General features: G+C 43.6%; 1 protein-coding gene across 1 annotated transcript in view; it reads right to left on the bottom strand.

Annotated features, from left to right (window-relative positions):
* Positions 1-10025: 10025 nt before the first annotated feature.
* rbfox3a (RNA binding fox-1 homolog 3a) overlaps positions 10026-17500 on the bottom strand; it is a 47127-nt gene continuing 39652 nt past the window's right edge. The window contains 2 exon segments of the mRNA XM_080455647.1: positions 10026-10136; positions 13088-13166. Coding sequence (XP_080311773.1) covers positions 10092-10136; positions 13088-13166 — 124 coding nt within the window. The 3' untranslated portion in view covers positions 10026-10091.

Genomic DNA, 17500 nt, shown 5'->3' with positions numbered 1-17500 from the left:
ATTTGTCTACAACTATTATCTTGTTCTCGTTACTGTACATCCGGTGTTACAGTGCTACAGCTTCCATCCTGGCTTTTTCAGGGCTCTTTTTTTTGTAAATCTGCACACATGTGAATGGTTCTGGAAGCACAAATATGGGGATGTTCTTTTTATTTTTGTGTTTTTTTTTTAAGTGGGGTGTAAAGTGTGGACCGCTTACAAACTGAAACAGTTGGTGGGTGTGTGAGAAGCCTCATGTTTCATGTCAACCAACTAACGAAGCCCCCTCGAAAAATGACGTCACCTACAGTATAGCCGTTATATAATGCTATATAATTCTTTCTGTCACGATATCTCATCTCATCTCTGTGGCGATCATGTAAGGGCATGTCTGGCAGACCACAGTGAAACCCTTAGCACACTAAGGATTTGACCACGTAGCACCCCCGTCCCCCGCATCCCCTCGACGCCCTCCCCAATACATCTGCCCCCCCCCCCCCCCTCACCCACCCTCACACCAACACCCCCCCCCCAGTGAGAGGGGTGAGGGGGAGGAATGCAGTGAGAGAGGAGAGGCAGGGGCAACGCCCCTCACCCCCCCTCCCTCTAAACTGCAAAGACACATTATAACGTAATTTTTCCCTCTGCGCCCCCCCCCCCCCCGCCCAATTGTTTTGAGTTTTTTCCCCTTTAAAACATTATTACACTTATATTACACACATATAATATATACGTATATATACATACATTAGTCTTTGCTCTTTTTGGAAATCATAAACTTAAAAAAGTTTACAAAAATAAAATGTTTTATGGTGACCTCCCTAATTGGTCTCTTCCACCCAGCAAGGCTTGTTTCAGGGGGGAAAGCTAACTCGCTCCGACCCCTTTGTCTAGAGGCTCCATGGTTCAGACCGTTGCTATAGTGCCGGCCAAAACATCCTCTGTCCTTCTTCCCTTTAAGATCATCCCTTTAAAACCTTGATAGAAGGACTCCTCCAGATATCCTCTCTTTTTGAATTTTTGTTGATCTTTTTTAGTGTTCCTCCTGTGTCCGGGTTGTTCTCTCCTCTTTTTTGTTTTGTTTTGTTTAGTTGATGTCCATCTGTACTCATCCCTCTAGTCTTTGTTTTATTTACTAAAAAAAGAAAGAACAAGCAGGTCAGTGGAAATATGAAATGTGCACCAGCCATTCATCAGTCATTCATCACTCATTTCCGAGAAGCAAAAACAACAACATCCAAAAACAACCGACAACTTTGAACCATCGTAAAAGTCGGATACAGTAGATTTGCTGTGCACAGTAAACGGAACAAACCGAACAAAATGAAACGAATGGAAAATGTTACCATTTACATTTTCTAATAAAGGGAAATCAAAAATATCCACTCAAAAAATACCTAATTACTGTTCAATCACTGAGCAATAAAGATGTGTTTACACTTGTGTTATGGTCCTTTTTCTGCTGGAATGAAATCACGCTGTGTAGAATAGATGCAGTACAATAAACAACAACAATAATTACAGCGTACACGGCTCGACTCGCAAAACCGAGTAATGCCTTTTACCACTTTCCTCCACAAAATTAGGAGCATTAACGTTGAACTTCAGTGGAAGGGGGGGGGGGGGAGAGAGAGAGACAGAGTCTGCATGGCAATTTGTGCACAGTAAGGACGTCCTGATTTCCTCACAGCGGGGGGGCCTCGCTGCACAGAACAAGACTGTCAAGCACACAGGAGAGCGAGGGATGTGCACAAGAAGAGCAGGAAGGAGAGAGAGAGAGAGAGAGAGAGAGAGGGCTGCTTGGCGGGTGTCCTAGGGGGGCTCTCGTCTTGACAGAACCTCTTTAATTCTGGGAGATGAGTACCGGGGCGCAGGGATCTTCAGAGGAGAACAGAGGAGAGGGCCGACTTTAATTTCACCACCACTTTGTAGTCCTCGGTCCCACAACCCCCTCCCCCCTCGTCCTCCTCCTCTTCCTCCTTCTCCTCCTCCTCCTCCGGAGAGAGGATCCCGCACAGCTGCACCGGAGAGACGCCAATCACCCCCAATATTGCCGATCTCTCGTCTTCGCTACCGGAGGTGTGGGATGATGGAGGGGGGGATGGGGGGGGGGGGGCTGCCTTGGACGCACGGACCCCCGCTCCACAAACTAATACAGAAATGGAGCCTTTGGGGAGAGCGAGGTTGGGAAAAGGAAGGAGCTGGATAACATGGAATGAGAGGTGGGATGGTGTGTGTGTGTGTGTGTGTGTGTGTGTGTGGGGGGGGGGGGTGAGGGGGGGGACAACAGCGACGTGAGCCCCCCCCCCCCCCCCCCCCTCCTCTCCCCGCCACACCATCCCACCACACCCGGTTGCTGTGGGAGTCTGCCTGAGCTAAGGTTGAGGTATGCTCTGAGAACAGAGAGCGAGAGAGAGAGGGAGAGAGAGAGGGGGAGAGAGAGAGAGAGAGCTAGAGAGCGAGAGCGGAGGTGACAAACATATTAATCACTTCGGGCAAATAACTCCCGGAGAAGTTAATGGGTTGAGAAGCCTGCCTGCGCCTGCAGACCCCCACCGCCCGCCTTCTCCCTAGCCCTCCCTCTGGCCTCCCATCGTTCCTCTCCACCTGCCTGTGTGCGCCAGTGTATGTGCGCACACAGAGTGTGTGTGTGTGTGTGTGTGTGTGTGTGTGTGTGTGTGTGTGTGTGTGTATTTGTGTGTGTAGGTGTTTGTGCGTGCATGTAAGTGTGAATGCAACTGTGAGTTTCAGCAGAGACTTGAGTTAAGCTCTGCTCTGCCTCCCCTCCTCTGTTCGCACTCCTCAAAGACGGAGAGAGAGAGAGAAAGAGGGAGAGAGAGAGAGAGAGAGAGAGAGAGAGAGAGAGAGAGAGAGAGAGAGAGAGCACTTCAGAGGCGAGCGATGAGTTGGGACCATCCGTCATGTTTCAAAAGACAGAGTCAAATCACCTGGCGTTACCTTGCTCTGTGTAATGGCATAAGCATCCTTGAAAGAAGAGACAAGCATGAAGCCGGCGGGTGTCTCTTTTTTTTAAAGACAAAGTATATTGAGCTTTGAGGATAAACAGTTAATGTGATATATACTTTTGCTTGATACTGACATTGAAAATTCTGCCGCTTCCTTTGATATTGGGGGCCTACTGTACATGAATGTGAAGACTCTCTATTGCCCAGAGGCAAGGGAATACACAGCACAATAAATATTGATAAGATGTAGCCTGACACTGGCTCGTTTCTGAGTATATCTGATAATACAAAAAAAAACAGAAACACAGAACACATTTAAACACAGAATAGGCTCTGAAATATAGTAAGCACACAGAGTAAACCGCACTTGACAAATAATTAGATATATAACTGCTCCAAGTACAAAAACAGTTTGCGGTACATGGGATCAAAACTAATACTAGACAGTGTTTGACTAACAGATGTTTTTTTTTCTCTTTCTTATAAAACATTTGCTTTTACAAATTCCTCCACTTGTGTAACCATAACAGAAAACATAACGGGAGCACAAATTTAAACAACTAGGGTAAATAATAAAAATGCGTAGGCAATACAAAACCATACAAAAAGTCTGGACTGAACGGACATACTCTAGCGAACATTTTTAACTCAAATCTTTGCTTCTGGGGGTCCCTGGAACGAAATATGTTGAGATGGGGGTCGGCGGCCAAATACATTCAATTTGACATGAAAAAGTCCTTGGCATGAAAAAGTTTGAGCACCACCGATATAGCTACATTACGTTTTTCAGAAAACCTTTTTTTTTAAATCGGCCTCAGGTCTTAATGGGTTAAGAGTCCTACTATGAGTTTATGAAACATTTGTGGCCCTTAAATTGGGTCCTATGTGACTCCTCTGACGGTGGAACACTGGCCTGTTCATAAGTCTGTCGAGCAGGGAGCACTAGTACTGTCAACCTGTAATCCCAGTGAGAGATGTCATCTGGGAGGCTTTCTATCGGAGTCACAATAGTGATTTACAATATAGACCGACTTCGGAGGTACACACAATAGATTGCAACCATGTAGGGGGACATTGACTCTAAGGCTAGTGGTTCGTAACCGCAATATATCTGGATCCATACGTATACACTGTAAGTATAAACCGTAAACTCCATAACTGGATTTTGTGGGGAGATGGTAAAGCGAGAGTTAAGCGAGAGAGAGAGAGAGAAAAATCCGGAGTCGGCCATTTTGCTTCTGGACGGTGGCCCACGGTGCCATCTTACAAATGACTGCATTAACAGATCCAATTAAACTGGCAATCATTTAATGGCCGCCTACGCAGCCATGCGAGACGGGGACTTTCATCACGTCAATCGGGCTATAGCAGTAAGATTCTGTTAGAGGGCCTGCAATCTGGCCACTGGACCGGGCTTAACTCAGTGGTAAAATATCCCCGCTCTCAGCACATAATATAGTCCCCCAAAATGACCATGTTGTTAAGTAGTATAGGGAGAAGATGGAGGAGCGAGCAGAGGGAGGAAGCGGGCGATGGGTTCTTTTCTGTGGGAAATGAAATCATCTGCTAATGACGGCACATTATGATTAATGCAGTTTGAAACGGACGAGGAGACACTTGTAAAACAAGTGAGTAATGGAATTTAGTCTGTGATGAATGTGAAAGCTAATGCCTCAAAATGTCTTGTATAAAGACGTTTATTTTATTCCCCCGCCCCGCCCCCACATCAAAGGGGCTGAGAAAGATAGAGCGACGGGAGGGGGAAAGGAAAACTGTTGCGCTTTAGTGACACACTTTTCTCTACTATATCTTCCTTTTCGCAATTCCCCGGCCACCTCGGCGCGCCCTCTGTTTATAACACCTGCTTCTTCCCTCTGAGCTGATGTGGTGTTTTAGTGGCATCATAAACAGAGTGAGAGAAAGACAAACAAAAACAAGTCGTTTAAACTTGTGCTCACCACTTTCTGAATCGAAGGAAACCTTAAAAAATAAAATAGAAAATAAAACTGAACAGAACCGCAGCAAATAAACAACCGGCAAAAGAAACCAACAGTTTTGCCCGAGAGCTTGTTTTAAATGTATACTGTAGTTTATCTGGACACATCGCTATAGACACAGTATTACACAGCGTAACACACACACACACACTTCACAGAGTAATCTCATCCTAGACACATAAAAACACATCATATTACTGTACCACCTCTAAGCTTCAGGTACAAGTTTATCGTCAAGAATGTTAAAGCCTTATTTTGTCATATAAAAATGTTGGCATAGACTAATCCCTAACCATTAATATATAACTGTACAAAAGGAAGAACATAGTGTTTTTTTCATATATTTTTCTTTTTTCTCTAGTATAAGAACCTAATGATAATATCGCTATAATCCATATCAGTGACTGGTAAATACTATATTACAACTTTTTTTTTTCTCCAATGATGTACAAGTTTAGCGGCAAATGTCTTAATCACATTTTTAAAAAGAAGAAAGAAAGAAAGAAATAACAGAAAAAAGTAAAGTGCATGAAAGTGAAAGCGAGATAAAGGAAAAACACAAACCAGAAAAGCGACATTGAAATATACGGTAAGAAAGCAATTAATATCCCATCACCACTGAAAGTATCTTCTATCTATCGTTTGGTTATTCATCCGTTATCCGTTGCTAATAAATGTGTTCGCTATCTTTTTTTGTTGGCGTGTTGAATTGCTGATAAAAACACAGCGTACTATAATGAAATAATGTATATAAATATAGCAAATAAACCAAAGTGGCTCCAGAGGACAGCTCCTTATCCAAAACTCACAGTGTTAAAAGCCAACGGAGCAGCCGCTCTGCTGTGCACCTACACGTTTCTTTAAATTATTTACATAGTCACAGATGTTGTGCTTTACGAAGTTAGATCCAGTGAATCGATCAATACTGCATGGTATAGGAGTGACTGACCGTGACAAAAAAAAGTGGAAAACATCATTCTATTTAAACCCATTCAATCCGGGAAACGCATCTCTCATTCTAAGATTTATTTGGCTATTCAAAAATAGCAGATATACAAGCTCATAGCGCGGCGCCGAGTGCCGCGCTATGAGCAGGTAGATCTGCTATCTTCTGAAAAATCTTGGAACATTTGAGCAAATCTTTCAAAATATAACATTTTTTAACTCTCTGTGCCACGCCATGAGCTTGTAGATCTGCTATTTTTGAATTTTCTGTGCCATATCTGTACAGTTCCTACGCCAGAGTCGCAAGATCAGGGCTGACATTTTCTCTACAAAAATAAAAATCCTCAGTGTTCATTTATCCATGTATAACTGAGAGTATAAATGATCGTCTCTATCGGGTGGAAACCTCACACGTCCCAAAACTGTTGCTTTTCAGGATTCAAATTCAAAAAGCATCAAAAGTAGCAGATCTACAAGCTCGAAACGCGGCACGAAGGATCTGCTACTTTTGTGTGACGCGGTATATGATCAAGTAAGGCGTTCATTTACAAAAAAAAACACAAATGTTAAACAATTTGGAGATAAGAGGTTTCTGCCCGACAGCAACGATGTGTAACCAAATGAACCTTTATGTCCATTTTGGTAAGATTGTGCGACTAAAATGAACACAGGGTTTTACTGTGTACAGTATGTAAAGAAAAGGAGTGTCAGAGAACAAGGCGACGGCTGATACTGTAGAAGTTTATCTAATCCATATTTACTGCAACAATGATCCTCATTGGGAACAGAGAGAGAGAGAGAGAGAGAGAGAGAGAGAAGGTCGGGAGACAGCAGACACAACAACAGACCAGCTAGTGTGTGCGCATGTGTGTGTGTGTGTGTGTGTGTGTGTGTGTGTGTGTGTGTGTGTGTGTGTGTGTGTGTGTGTGTGTGTGTGTGTGTGTGTGTGTGTGTGTGCGCGCGCGTGTGTGTGTGTGTGTGTGTGTGCGAGAGTCTAGTCAGTCTCGTGTATCTTCAAATGAGATCAGTGCTTATTGACTGAACTCTCTTATCTCTAATCTGCGGGGTAAATTGCCTCGGTCGCCCGCTTCTCCACAGACTCCCTCTTTCTTCCTGCGCTGCTACTGACTCCCGTCTTTACGATCCCATCACGCACAGCAGGTGCGGATGCTATTTGCTGGGAGCCGTGTGTGTGCGTACGTGTGTGTGTGTGAGAGGGAGGGAGTGAGGGAGGGAGGGAGAGAGATCAGTGGGCTAACAGAATGTGTAGGTGTATTAGGCAAGGAACATTGTCCATGTTGCTTTTAGCATGCTTTTCTTAAACTGTGGATATACTTGCATGCGTGCGGGGGGGGTGTACGCGCGCGCGCGCGTGTGTGTGTGTGTACACCTTCCTCTGTCGGCTGGCCATACAGGAGGTGAGATGATGAGTGTTGTAAGGGAGCTGGGATAAGGAGAGAGGCTATTTCGCTGCTGGCCCGGGGTTATTGGTCTGAGCAACCACTGTGTTCTCTCAATGACCCCCAGGACTTATCAAGAGATGGCCTGACACCTCCACTCCGGACCTCTTTAAAACACACACACCTAGGGACCAACAGAGGGGAGCGAGAGTCACCTTGAGAGTCAATCTCCCGCCGGCGAATGGAGGGAAAGCCGAATGAAAAACTATCTCGAGCCGTGGTTGATAGAAAGTTTTAACAACAACCACTGATCTTCTCCATCTCTCCACACTATGGCGGCTTTTTTTTTTATTGGGGCTAAATTAGAGCTTTAGGTGACAGTTCTGCCACGGGAAAGTAATCAAACCGAGCAGAGTGAAAGGTCTCGGCTTTGCATTGAGGATCCTATATTTCTTTGCTTTTACTTGACATCCAATAGTCCGTCTGAGGGCAGGTTCTGGGTGGGACGAGCGTAACATCACAAATTGTTGTCCATCCCCCCATCCCGTTTCCTCTCAGCGTTCAACAGAACAAAGATGGACGCCCGGAGATAAGGATTAATCGATACTGACTCACAAGGGGTCTCCTGGCCCTCGGCTAATCTTTGTTGCGCACCCAAAGATCTCCTGTGAAACTCCACAAGCTCTTTCAATGCATACAAAAACAGAGAAGTCTTTGGGGGGGAAAAGCACCTCAAAAGTGCTTTAGTGAGTGTATTGATACAGAGTTGGATTCAGTTTTCACACTCGGCTTTGACGATGAATAGTCTGGAGAATGGAGTCGTCTTTGGTCACTATTCTGAATTGATAAATTTAGTTTCAGAGCTCGAGAGACCACCGGACCGGTGTAATAGAGGTCACTATGCAACATCGACCATGTGGTCCCATTACGCTATCCAATTGTAATCAATAGTATCCCTGTCGGTAATCTTCTACATACTCCTAGATACTAATATTGCAAGGCGAAGCGCATGAACCCAATTTCAAGAGACGACCGCGCGATCCAATCTAGTTGGAGCGTGTAATATCGCCAACTCCTGCTTTGGGTTTGTCCACAAAAGACAGGTAATTCCAAAAAAGAAAAAAGAAAAAAAGGAAAGGACAAAAAGAAAAAAAGAACAGCCCAAAGGCAAACTTCAGCTCCTCAGCTCTGCATTAAGGATTTCCAGTAATTGGCAGTTGAAACCTGCCTCCCACACTCCTGGAGGGAGAAAAAGTTGTCTAATTATATTATAAGCTACACTAGGTGTACAGTATGCTCACACAACTGGGAAGATTGTTCCAAACTTTTTCATGAAGAGCTTAATTCTCTTAAGAGGCGAGGTGAGCCAAGTGTTCGCGCTGCTCTATCTGTCTCCACTGATATCAAGTCAGCATACCTGAACTGTATGGTTGGAAGGATTCTCTCTCCGTAAAATAATTGCGATGTAGATTGACGTACGACCACGTATACTGTAGATGTATGTCATATTTCATTTTCACAGAAAATTCACACTCCTGTTATCGTTGCACAACAGCTGTGACTCTTAAGATGTACTTGTTAGGAACAATACTCCAGCAACTCTGCAATATATGCTCTGGAATATGAGACGAACACAGTTATGGTAATTTTCCATCAATACATTAACAACTAAACATTCTTTTTTTTGTAGATGGAAATGAATATAGTATTATTGCTTATTGTGTTAATTTATCCATTTGTAACTCTCAGAGATGAGTGAACACTGAGGATTACACTGTGTATTGTAAAGAGCTTTTCTGTGTGAAAATAATGTGGCGTTCCCCTTTAAAACTATTCAGCAGTGATGGGATACCTAGTGCCTCTGGCACTGTGCCTGCGATCAATGGCCTCGGTAACACACTGCCGGCCCGTTCTGCAATGGCTGCCACAGCTCTCGCTCCGCACGCTGCAATACATCACTTCCCCCTCTGCCCCGGATTCTAGCATACATCACTTTCTTCCTCTCACCTCTGCATTCCATAATGCATCACTTCCTGGTAACCGCTTTGTTGCGGTTCCGCCTCCTTCGGCTGAACAACTTTAAGTCCCATTAAATCGGTCTGAAACTTAGCTCCGGTTATCTGCACACTTAGAGCCAATTCTCTCCGGGGGCAGAGCGGGCTGTATCATTTACTTAATAAAATCCAATTTGAAATGTGTTGCTCAAACTGGAATTGCCGAACATTACTGCCCTTAATGTATATGGGAGAGATGACTAATTGAAACAATAACGGCAGAGGAAATTAGATGGAATTAAAAGTAGCGCAAAGGCCCACCCCATAGGAGCTAAGTTACAAACCCAATAACTTAAGAGAAAGAGAGGGCAAGGAGAGCAAGAGCATTGAAAGTTCTCTCTCCCTCCTTATGACTCCTCTACTTTTCTCTCTACTGTGGCTGCAGCACTGCAGGGGCTTTTTTTCTGGTTCTTTCCAGTTCCAACAACATACATAGACATATCAAAGAAAAACAAATACATTCAAATCAATGCACAATAACAGAGTAACAAAGGGCATCTTTCTTTTTTCCTTTTTTTTTTTTGTCTCTCCAAAGTAAGCACGGCACACCAATGGCAATGCATAAAGTTAAGAGAAATCTTTTGAAAATGGGACAGCAACTTGACAGCGAGAGTCTTGAGTTTCAGGGTCAGATTTGCCACCCAGAAGCGTTTTGTTTTAGTTTTCCATGAAGAAGGAGGCGTTTAGTTAGTGATATTTTTTTTGTGTCTGTTTTGCTGGGGAAAGGGGGGAGGGGGAGTCTCCCTCTGTCTAGTAGGGAGTGAAGCGACTGCACCCTCCTCTGTAAAGGCTAGCCTGCAACATCAAAGATGAAAAAGCGCCAATCAGTATTCAATATAGGAACCTTGGTTCAAATTATTAATATTAGATCAACTTCTCTCCTTCCCCCCAAGAAATGTTCCTCCCTTTTTCCAGTTGTGTAGCTTCTCTTTCAGAGAGTGTGTTTGTGGAATAAAAAGTACTACTTGTACAGTGTAAAAATAAAAGGGGAAAAAAAGTTAAGTAATTTGTTGGGCATTCGCTAAATAATAGACTTCTCGAAACCTGGCAAGGCTTATAATTAGTGACTAATCTTTAACTTTGAGCCCATTTAAATGTGCTGCTTTGCTTCAAATGGAATATGTTACATTTTGAAGTTTGATCTGTTTCCCATGGTGCACCTGTCATCGATTTTGGCACTTTAACTAGCCTAGGATCGGCTATTTATCGCTGTTAGCATTCCAAATGCGGCATCATTAGTAAAAATGCTGGCATATTTGCAACACATGCTCGCAGCTAGATAGAAGCTCATCAGTCAGTTGGCAAAGAGAAGAAAATAAATTAAATTCTTTTTTTTTGTTAGTTAGTAAATAGTTTTTCCACCATAGGATGTTCCTTTAAATAGGTCAGTCAAATACACTGCATAAGCATGTACTGTATAACCTTCTTTTGATCCTCTAATAAACACAGCATGGTTCCCTAACCCGGGTCTTTTTGCGTCCTACTCTAGCTGAACGAGTTAGCTGATGTATCTCTGTTCTGTCTCTGGGTGGATCTACAGTATAACACTGTCCTGCTTAAACACCACTATGTATTTATTTTTCTTCCAAAAGCATTTATTTATTCTTAGATTCCAAAAATGGCCAAAGTAGCCAAACTACAAGCTCACAACGCATCACATGTGATGTGTTGTGAGCTTGTAGATCTGCTTTTGTGTGCTATTGTTAGGAATAGTAGTGGAAAACACCTCTTTTTGATCTACACAGTGATCAGATCAGGCTATTGAAGTGATCAACTACGCTGATTAAAAACAATTATTAACACTATTGTTTGATGTGGAAACAACTTTTCTCTCCAGATAATCACATTTTATCTTTTTATCTTTAATGTTACCTTTATTATTAATATAAAAGTACTGTATTATTGTTTGTTTTATTATAAAATGATTAACTTATTCTATGCTTGTATTATATTATTCTAATTAGCAGCGTTTAATAAGACATAAAAGCACTGGTGGTTTTCCCTGTCTGGCACTGGCTGATCATGCCAGCCATGGAAAACGGCTCAGTGACTGTGTGCCCAGGAAGTTTGCCCACCCCTGGCTGGCTTCAGTGGTGAACTCCAGACACTCAGCGAGCCCAGTCCTCAAAGACCCAGTAACTCGGAGAGCCGACACTAACCTCGCCTTAGCATTATCCTCGCTACAACCAAAGTTCAGCGGGAAAAAAAGTTTGCCTCAAAGGACCTAATTAGCAAAAGGCTTTTAACTATGGAACCTCTAATCAAAAAAGCATTCCGTCTTTTCTCCTCGTGTTTAAAACAGAAGGCTGGTGAGGAGGAGACTGCACGAGGCACATGGTCGTTTGACTCATTAGGATTTCATCTCGGCTTGGCTGGAAAAGCTGAAGGTTCAAGGTTCTTTGCACGTCATCCCTACCCTTCTCAACGCGACTGTTATTAATTACATCTGACGAGATTGATCTCAGTAAAGTTTTTATTTTTTTCCCTTTTTTTAGACCCACATTTTAAATTGGAGCTACAGTGCAGTGTGTGAGACGAGGTGAAGTTCTAACACAAGTTTGAGTTCTGTACTTGTTATGAGGGCTGGAAAATATAAAATGTGCAGTGTTCGCTACGTTACATTACATCTGGGGAAAGAGGGAGGACAATTTTGGAGGAAGAGAAAGAGAAGAAAGAGTAATAAGGAGGAAAACACAGGCCACAGTTTTAATTAAGTAAATGAAGAGAAAAAAAATGGTCGTAATTAATGAAGGCTTTTAGCTAGCAGCTGCACGAGGGCTGGGGGTGGAGTGGGGGGATTGAGGGGTTTAGGGAGGCGGGGGGGCGCGTTGGGGAGTAGTGCGCTTTCCGCCGTCACAAGCATGTCGGCACATAGCACTCCTCTCATCTGTCTGCGCTCCAACGTTGTGGGCCAATCAGCATCTCCAGCGACAGCGAGCTTGGTACCATGAAATCATTTTCTCTGCCTCTTTCTCTTTCTTTCTTTCTCTCTGTCTTTCGTTCTTTCTTCGTCTATCTTTCTCTTTCTCTCCCTCTTACTTTAATCTCCCACGACACGTCGAAGCATGCACGCACTGGATGGTCGTTAATCTTTGGAGGAAGTCCCTACCCACACTCTGCGAAAGAAAACAAATTGTACTTCCCTTTTTTTCCCCTGTTTCTTTCTTTCTTTCTTTTCGAAGATTTTTTTTTTTTTTCATCTTTGATGTTAGCTGCAAAGCTAGCTAAAAACAAACATTAACCATTCGACTGTCTCCCCTCGAAAAATTTTCAGAGACTCCTTCCTCCACGTGGGGAAGAATTCACGGTCTCAGTTGGATTCGAAGCAAGCAGCTTCAGGCCAATGAAATTGAATGGGGAGTTTGAGAATAAGGCAACGTGCCTTTTTCATTTACTGAAGTGGCAAGAGCTCACATTAAACATTAAAACGGATCTCTCACAGAGGGAAACACACACTTTACAGGAATAACAACTGATACAGCATCTTCCATGTCGTCAAAACATTTATGTACAACCTACCTTTACAGTCGCTATCCACTAAATATATACCACATTTACACACAGAACTGCCGCTCGGTGATAGTACAACAAGGACACAGCCGATATTGTACTTTATACTCACAACATTCACACAGTCGGTCTCTAATCATATTCAATTTGTACATTGCCTATACAATTGGTCAGGCTGAATCTACACAATGGTGATGAATTGTAACATAGGATACAAATAGAGAGAGCAGACTTACCATAGTGCCCACACTGTATGTGGCTGCAGGACCAATCGTGTGGTGATATGGGTCTGCTGTTGCATAGACTCTGCCGTAACTGGAATAAACATAGGAAAGAGGGATTATGTTTTATCTTTCTATATATATTACCTTGTTATAATATATTGGAGGTTTGTCACACGCCGCAGAATCGGTTCTTTTCCCACCCTCATCTGCATAGGCATATAGATTGGTGCATAATAGATATGTAGATATGTTTGCGTCACCGTCTGCTCTTTATCGGGAGACTACAGGATCAAATCGTTTAAGTGCAATTCATCTGACATGATCTTATTACTATACTTCGTTCTCAAACTGTGTAATCATACAGTATAGATAATGCGCTTGTGTGTGTGTATCTTACTCTTTATCACATGCCTGTACGTCCAGCATATAGTCTATTCCTGTCCTGCCTTGTCTAGCTCAGCTCTATCAGTCATGTCTCATATCTTCCGGCCACCTCCGCAGATGTATATATTCTCTTTATGTACTTAAAGGGCAAGACCACTTTGGTAGAGGTTTGGGTTGTGTATTTACCTTGCCATGATGGAACTCCAAAGGTGGACAAGAAATCAAAAATAATTGCTCCATTGATTAGAAATTGATAATTCAAAATATGCTCTTCATTGACTTACATTGTACGGTAAAACAGCTCTCAAAGTCACTTTTTTACCCCATAAACGAATGCAAACAAAGTTGATTCAGACAATATAGAACATCACCAAACCCAGTACTGTTTATTTTTTTAATAAAAATGTCAACTTCCTGTTGATTTTACCATTTTTATTAAGAAGAAAACCCGGACTGGATCCGCGGATCCGGATTGGATCTTCAAATAGTAAAATCAACAGGAAGTTCACATTTTTATTAAAAAACAAACAGTACTGGGTTGGTGATGTTCTATATTGTCTGAATCAACTTTGTTTGTGTTCGTTTACGTGCTAAAAGAGTGACTTTGAGAGCCGTTTTACCGTACAATGTAAGTCAATGAGGAGCATATTTTGAATTATCAATTTCTAATCAATGGAGCCATTATTTTTTGATTTCTTGTCCACCTTTGGAGTTACATCATGGCAAGGTAACTACACAACCCAAACTTCTACCAAAGTGGTCTTACCCTTTAACAACTTGAATCCCAGCATCCCATATTCTAGGGGGAAAATAGCTGATCTACAAGCTCATTCAGAGCATGCCGCGCCGCACTACCCATGCTGTCATCTTGTTCTCAGAGCTCGTGCTGGCCTGCAGAGGAGGGGGATTCCACTGAATGAGCGGCAACCACCACCTCTGTGGGGATCACAACAGAGGTCTATGTAATCCACGTATTAAACACATGAACCCTTAACCTATTCAGGGGGGGGGGGGGGGGGCGAACATTCTGCGACAATAGCCAACCTACAAGCTCACAGATGTAGATCAGCGATAATATAAGAGATTTGGTGTAGAGGGAAAAAAAGGGAGCAGGGGCTAGCGTAGCTTATAGGTTAAGGGTTTAAGTGGCTAACCATGCCAAGATGCCTTACAGATAAACCTGACTTGTAGTACATTTCAAAGACTTTAAGTCTAGAAGTCTATAATAGCATCAAGAAGAGTGTGTGTGCATGTGTGTGTGTGTGTGTGTGCGTGTGTGCGTGTGTGCGTGTGTGTGTGTGTGTTGTGTGTGCGTGTGCGTGTGTCTTGCGTGTGTGTGAGTGATTAGGGGCGTTCCCCCTGGTGCTTCGAAGTGACACTTTGACTTACTCCCCAAATATAAAACTATATGGACTCTGTGAAATGAGACAAATCAACGACTAGTGCCATCAAATTGGAAACACTGTGTTAATTGTTTTTTCAACCCCCCCCGACCACCTTCCCCCCCCCCCCCCCTACCGCCGGACACATAAACCTCTGGGTGTGTTGCTCTGCCTGCCTCTGACGGCGGCACAGCAGGGTTTGATAACGGATAAGGGACTGTCAAGTCCTTCCACAATGAGTATGCATGAGAGACATAAGGCGTCGGGTCGTCGATTTTAACTGGGGTCCAGAGAGGGGATCTATAATCATCCCCCCCCCCCCTCACCCATCTCTCTCACTCACGTTAAGGACAGGGCCTATGGGATGAGAACGCAATCGATGCTCTCCCTATAAATGTACGCCGTAAAGGTGAGAGTGTGTGATTGCAATGATTTGTTTTACCTCGCTCCAATTTATGAGAAAACGGGGGTGAGTGTTTTATCTTCTGGAGCACAAGTGGGGGGTGGGGGGGGGGTTTGGGGGGGATGATGTGACACGATGCAAAGTAACGCCAGGCGGAGGAGAGGGGGCTAAGGAAAGCAGGGGAGGGGGGGGACACAAAGTGATAAGAAGACATGAGTAGCTCGAACGAAGGAGAGAGAGAGAGAGAGAGAGAGAGTGAGAGAGAGAAATGGGATTATGAACAAAGAGATATGAGGGGGAGGAAAATGATGCTTTAGGGTGAAAAAAGAGAGAATGCATATGGGGGAGGAGAAAAAAAAGAAATATAGGTTAGTAGAGAGAAAGAAATGAGTCACAGGAGACATCAGAGGGAGAACTGGTTGAAACGAGCGGGTGGGGGCGGGGGGGGGGGGGGGTTTAAGAAGGGAGTGTCACTGCAAAAAGAAAGCGATATTTTTTTTCCTTCTCCCTCTTCTTCTCCCGTGCCCCCTCCATGCCCCCATGTCCTCTTCTTCTCCGCCGGCTCCTCGTCTTCCTCTCTCCTCTCTTCCCCTTGGTCTCCCATGGTCGCTGTCCCCCCCTCCACCCCTCCCCTCCCCCACCCCCCCACCCCTGTATCTCTCTCAGTCTGTCTCCCGAGGCTTATACCCAGTCTATTCACCAGCACTGGCTTGGAACTAATCCCCCCCCCTCCTCCTCCTCCCCTCGCCAGTCCTTCTTCTCCCCGCTCCCCTTTCACCCCCCCCCCCCACCCAACTCTCTCTCTCTCTCTCTCTCTCTCTCTCTCTCTCTCTCTCTCTCTCCCCAATGCCACTGTGGGGCGAAGGCCTTATTCGTTCCTCTGCTCTGCATCCTGCCTCATCCATCCATCCTTTCTTTTTTTCTCCTCTTCTCTTCTCTCTTTTCTTTTCTTGTATTCCTTCCTCCTCCTCCTCACCCCAAAAAAAGGAGAGAGGCGCGCGGCGGGCGCCATGCTAGAGGTCTGGGGGGCACAGATAAGAGAGGGGTTCAGTGCTGGGTGGGGGTTTACCCAGAGACCCAGGGAGAGCGCAGTATGCCAGTGGTTCTCAACCTGCGGGCCAGGGACCACTGGTGGGCCGCGAGGGTATTGCAAGAGGGCCGCCCCCAAATAATTGGCAATACACTAAGATTTTAATGATATAATATTGTTTTTAAAAAAGACAGGTATTTATCTTTAAAACCTTAGTTTTAAAGAAAAAACTGTTTTTCTCAGCGCTTTTGAGATTCTCAAGTGGGCCCTGAGAACCATAGCAGTATGCCATGATGATGATGATGATGATGATGGTGGAGGAAAGAGGGGAAAGAAAAGATGGAATTGGGAAGGAAGGAAGGAAGGAAGGGGGCTAGGAGGAAGGAAGTATAAAATAGGTCTTAATTGGTTAATGTATGTTTTGTAGGCCCGTAACGATACAGTAACTGCATCGATGCATCGTTTTGAATTTTCAACGATCTACTATATCGATATGCAAACAGCTAAATATCGTATCGTTTGACTTTGAATCGTATCGAATCGTTTTGCAATGCAAATAATCGTATCGAATCGTTCTGCAATGCAAATAATCAATTATATCAATACTAAGTACTTTTAAGAAGAAGAAAAGAGAAAGAGGGGTTTATATCCAGTATCCAGGTATTTATTTTTCACACAGAATTCTTGGGTAAATAAATAGTTACTATATCGATTTTAAATCATTGAATCGAATCGTATCGTTCTAAATTAACCTGTCCTGTATCGTTCATGTATCGTATCGACTAAATCGCTGAATCGAAACGTATCGTATCGTTCTAAATTAACCTGTATCGTTCATGTATCGTATCGACAACCAAGTATCGTGATACGTATCGAATCGTTGTTAAAACGTATCGTTACACCCCTAATGTTTTGTATAAATCTACAAAGAGACTACTAACTAGTAAAGCTGTCACATATAGTGGAGTAAAAAGTAGAATATTTGACTCTGAGATGCAGTGGAGTAGAAGTATAAAGTATCAAAAATGGAAATACGCAAGTATTGTTGAAGTAATTTTTACTTCAACAATTGTACTTCAGTAGCCTACAATACTTGAGTAAAAGTAATAAGTGACTTTCCGCCAGTGGTATAGTGAGCAGGAGCAGGAGGTTGTCTGAATGGAGGCACCGATGCAGGAGGAGAGGCAGGCTGTGTGAGGGCTGTGCCCTGGATTCTGCCTTCCTCT

Source organism: Gymnoscopelus braueri, assembly GCF_963280865.1.
Source record: "Gymnoscopelus braueri genome assembly, chromosome: 17".
Classification (NCBI taxonomy): Eukaryota; Metazoa; Chordata; class Actinopteri; order Myctophiformes; family Myctophidae; genus Gymnoscopelus; species Gymnoscopelus braueri.
Note: the sequence above shows the minus strand (reverse complement) of the source record. Positions and strands in the feature narration are given on the sequence as shown.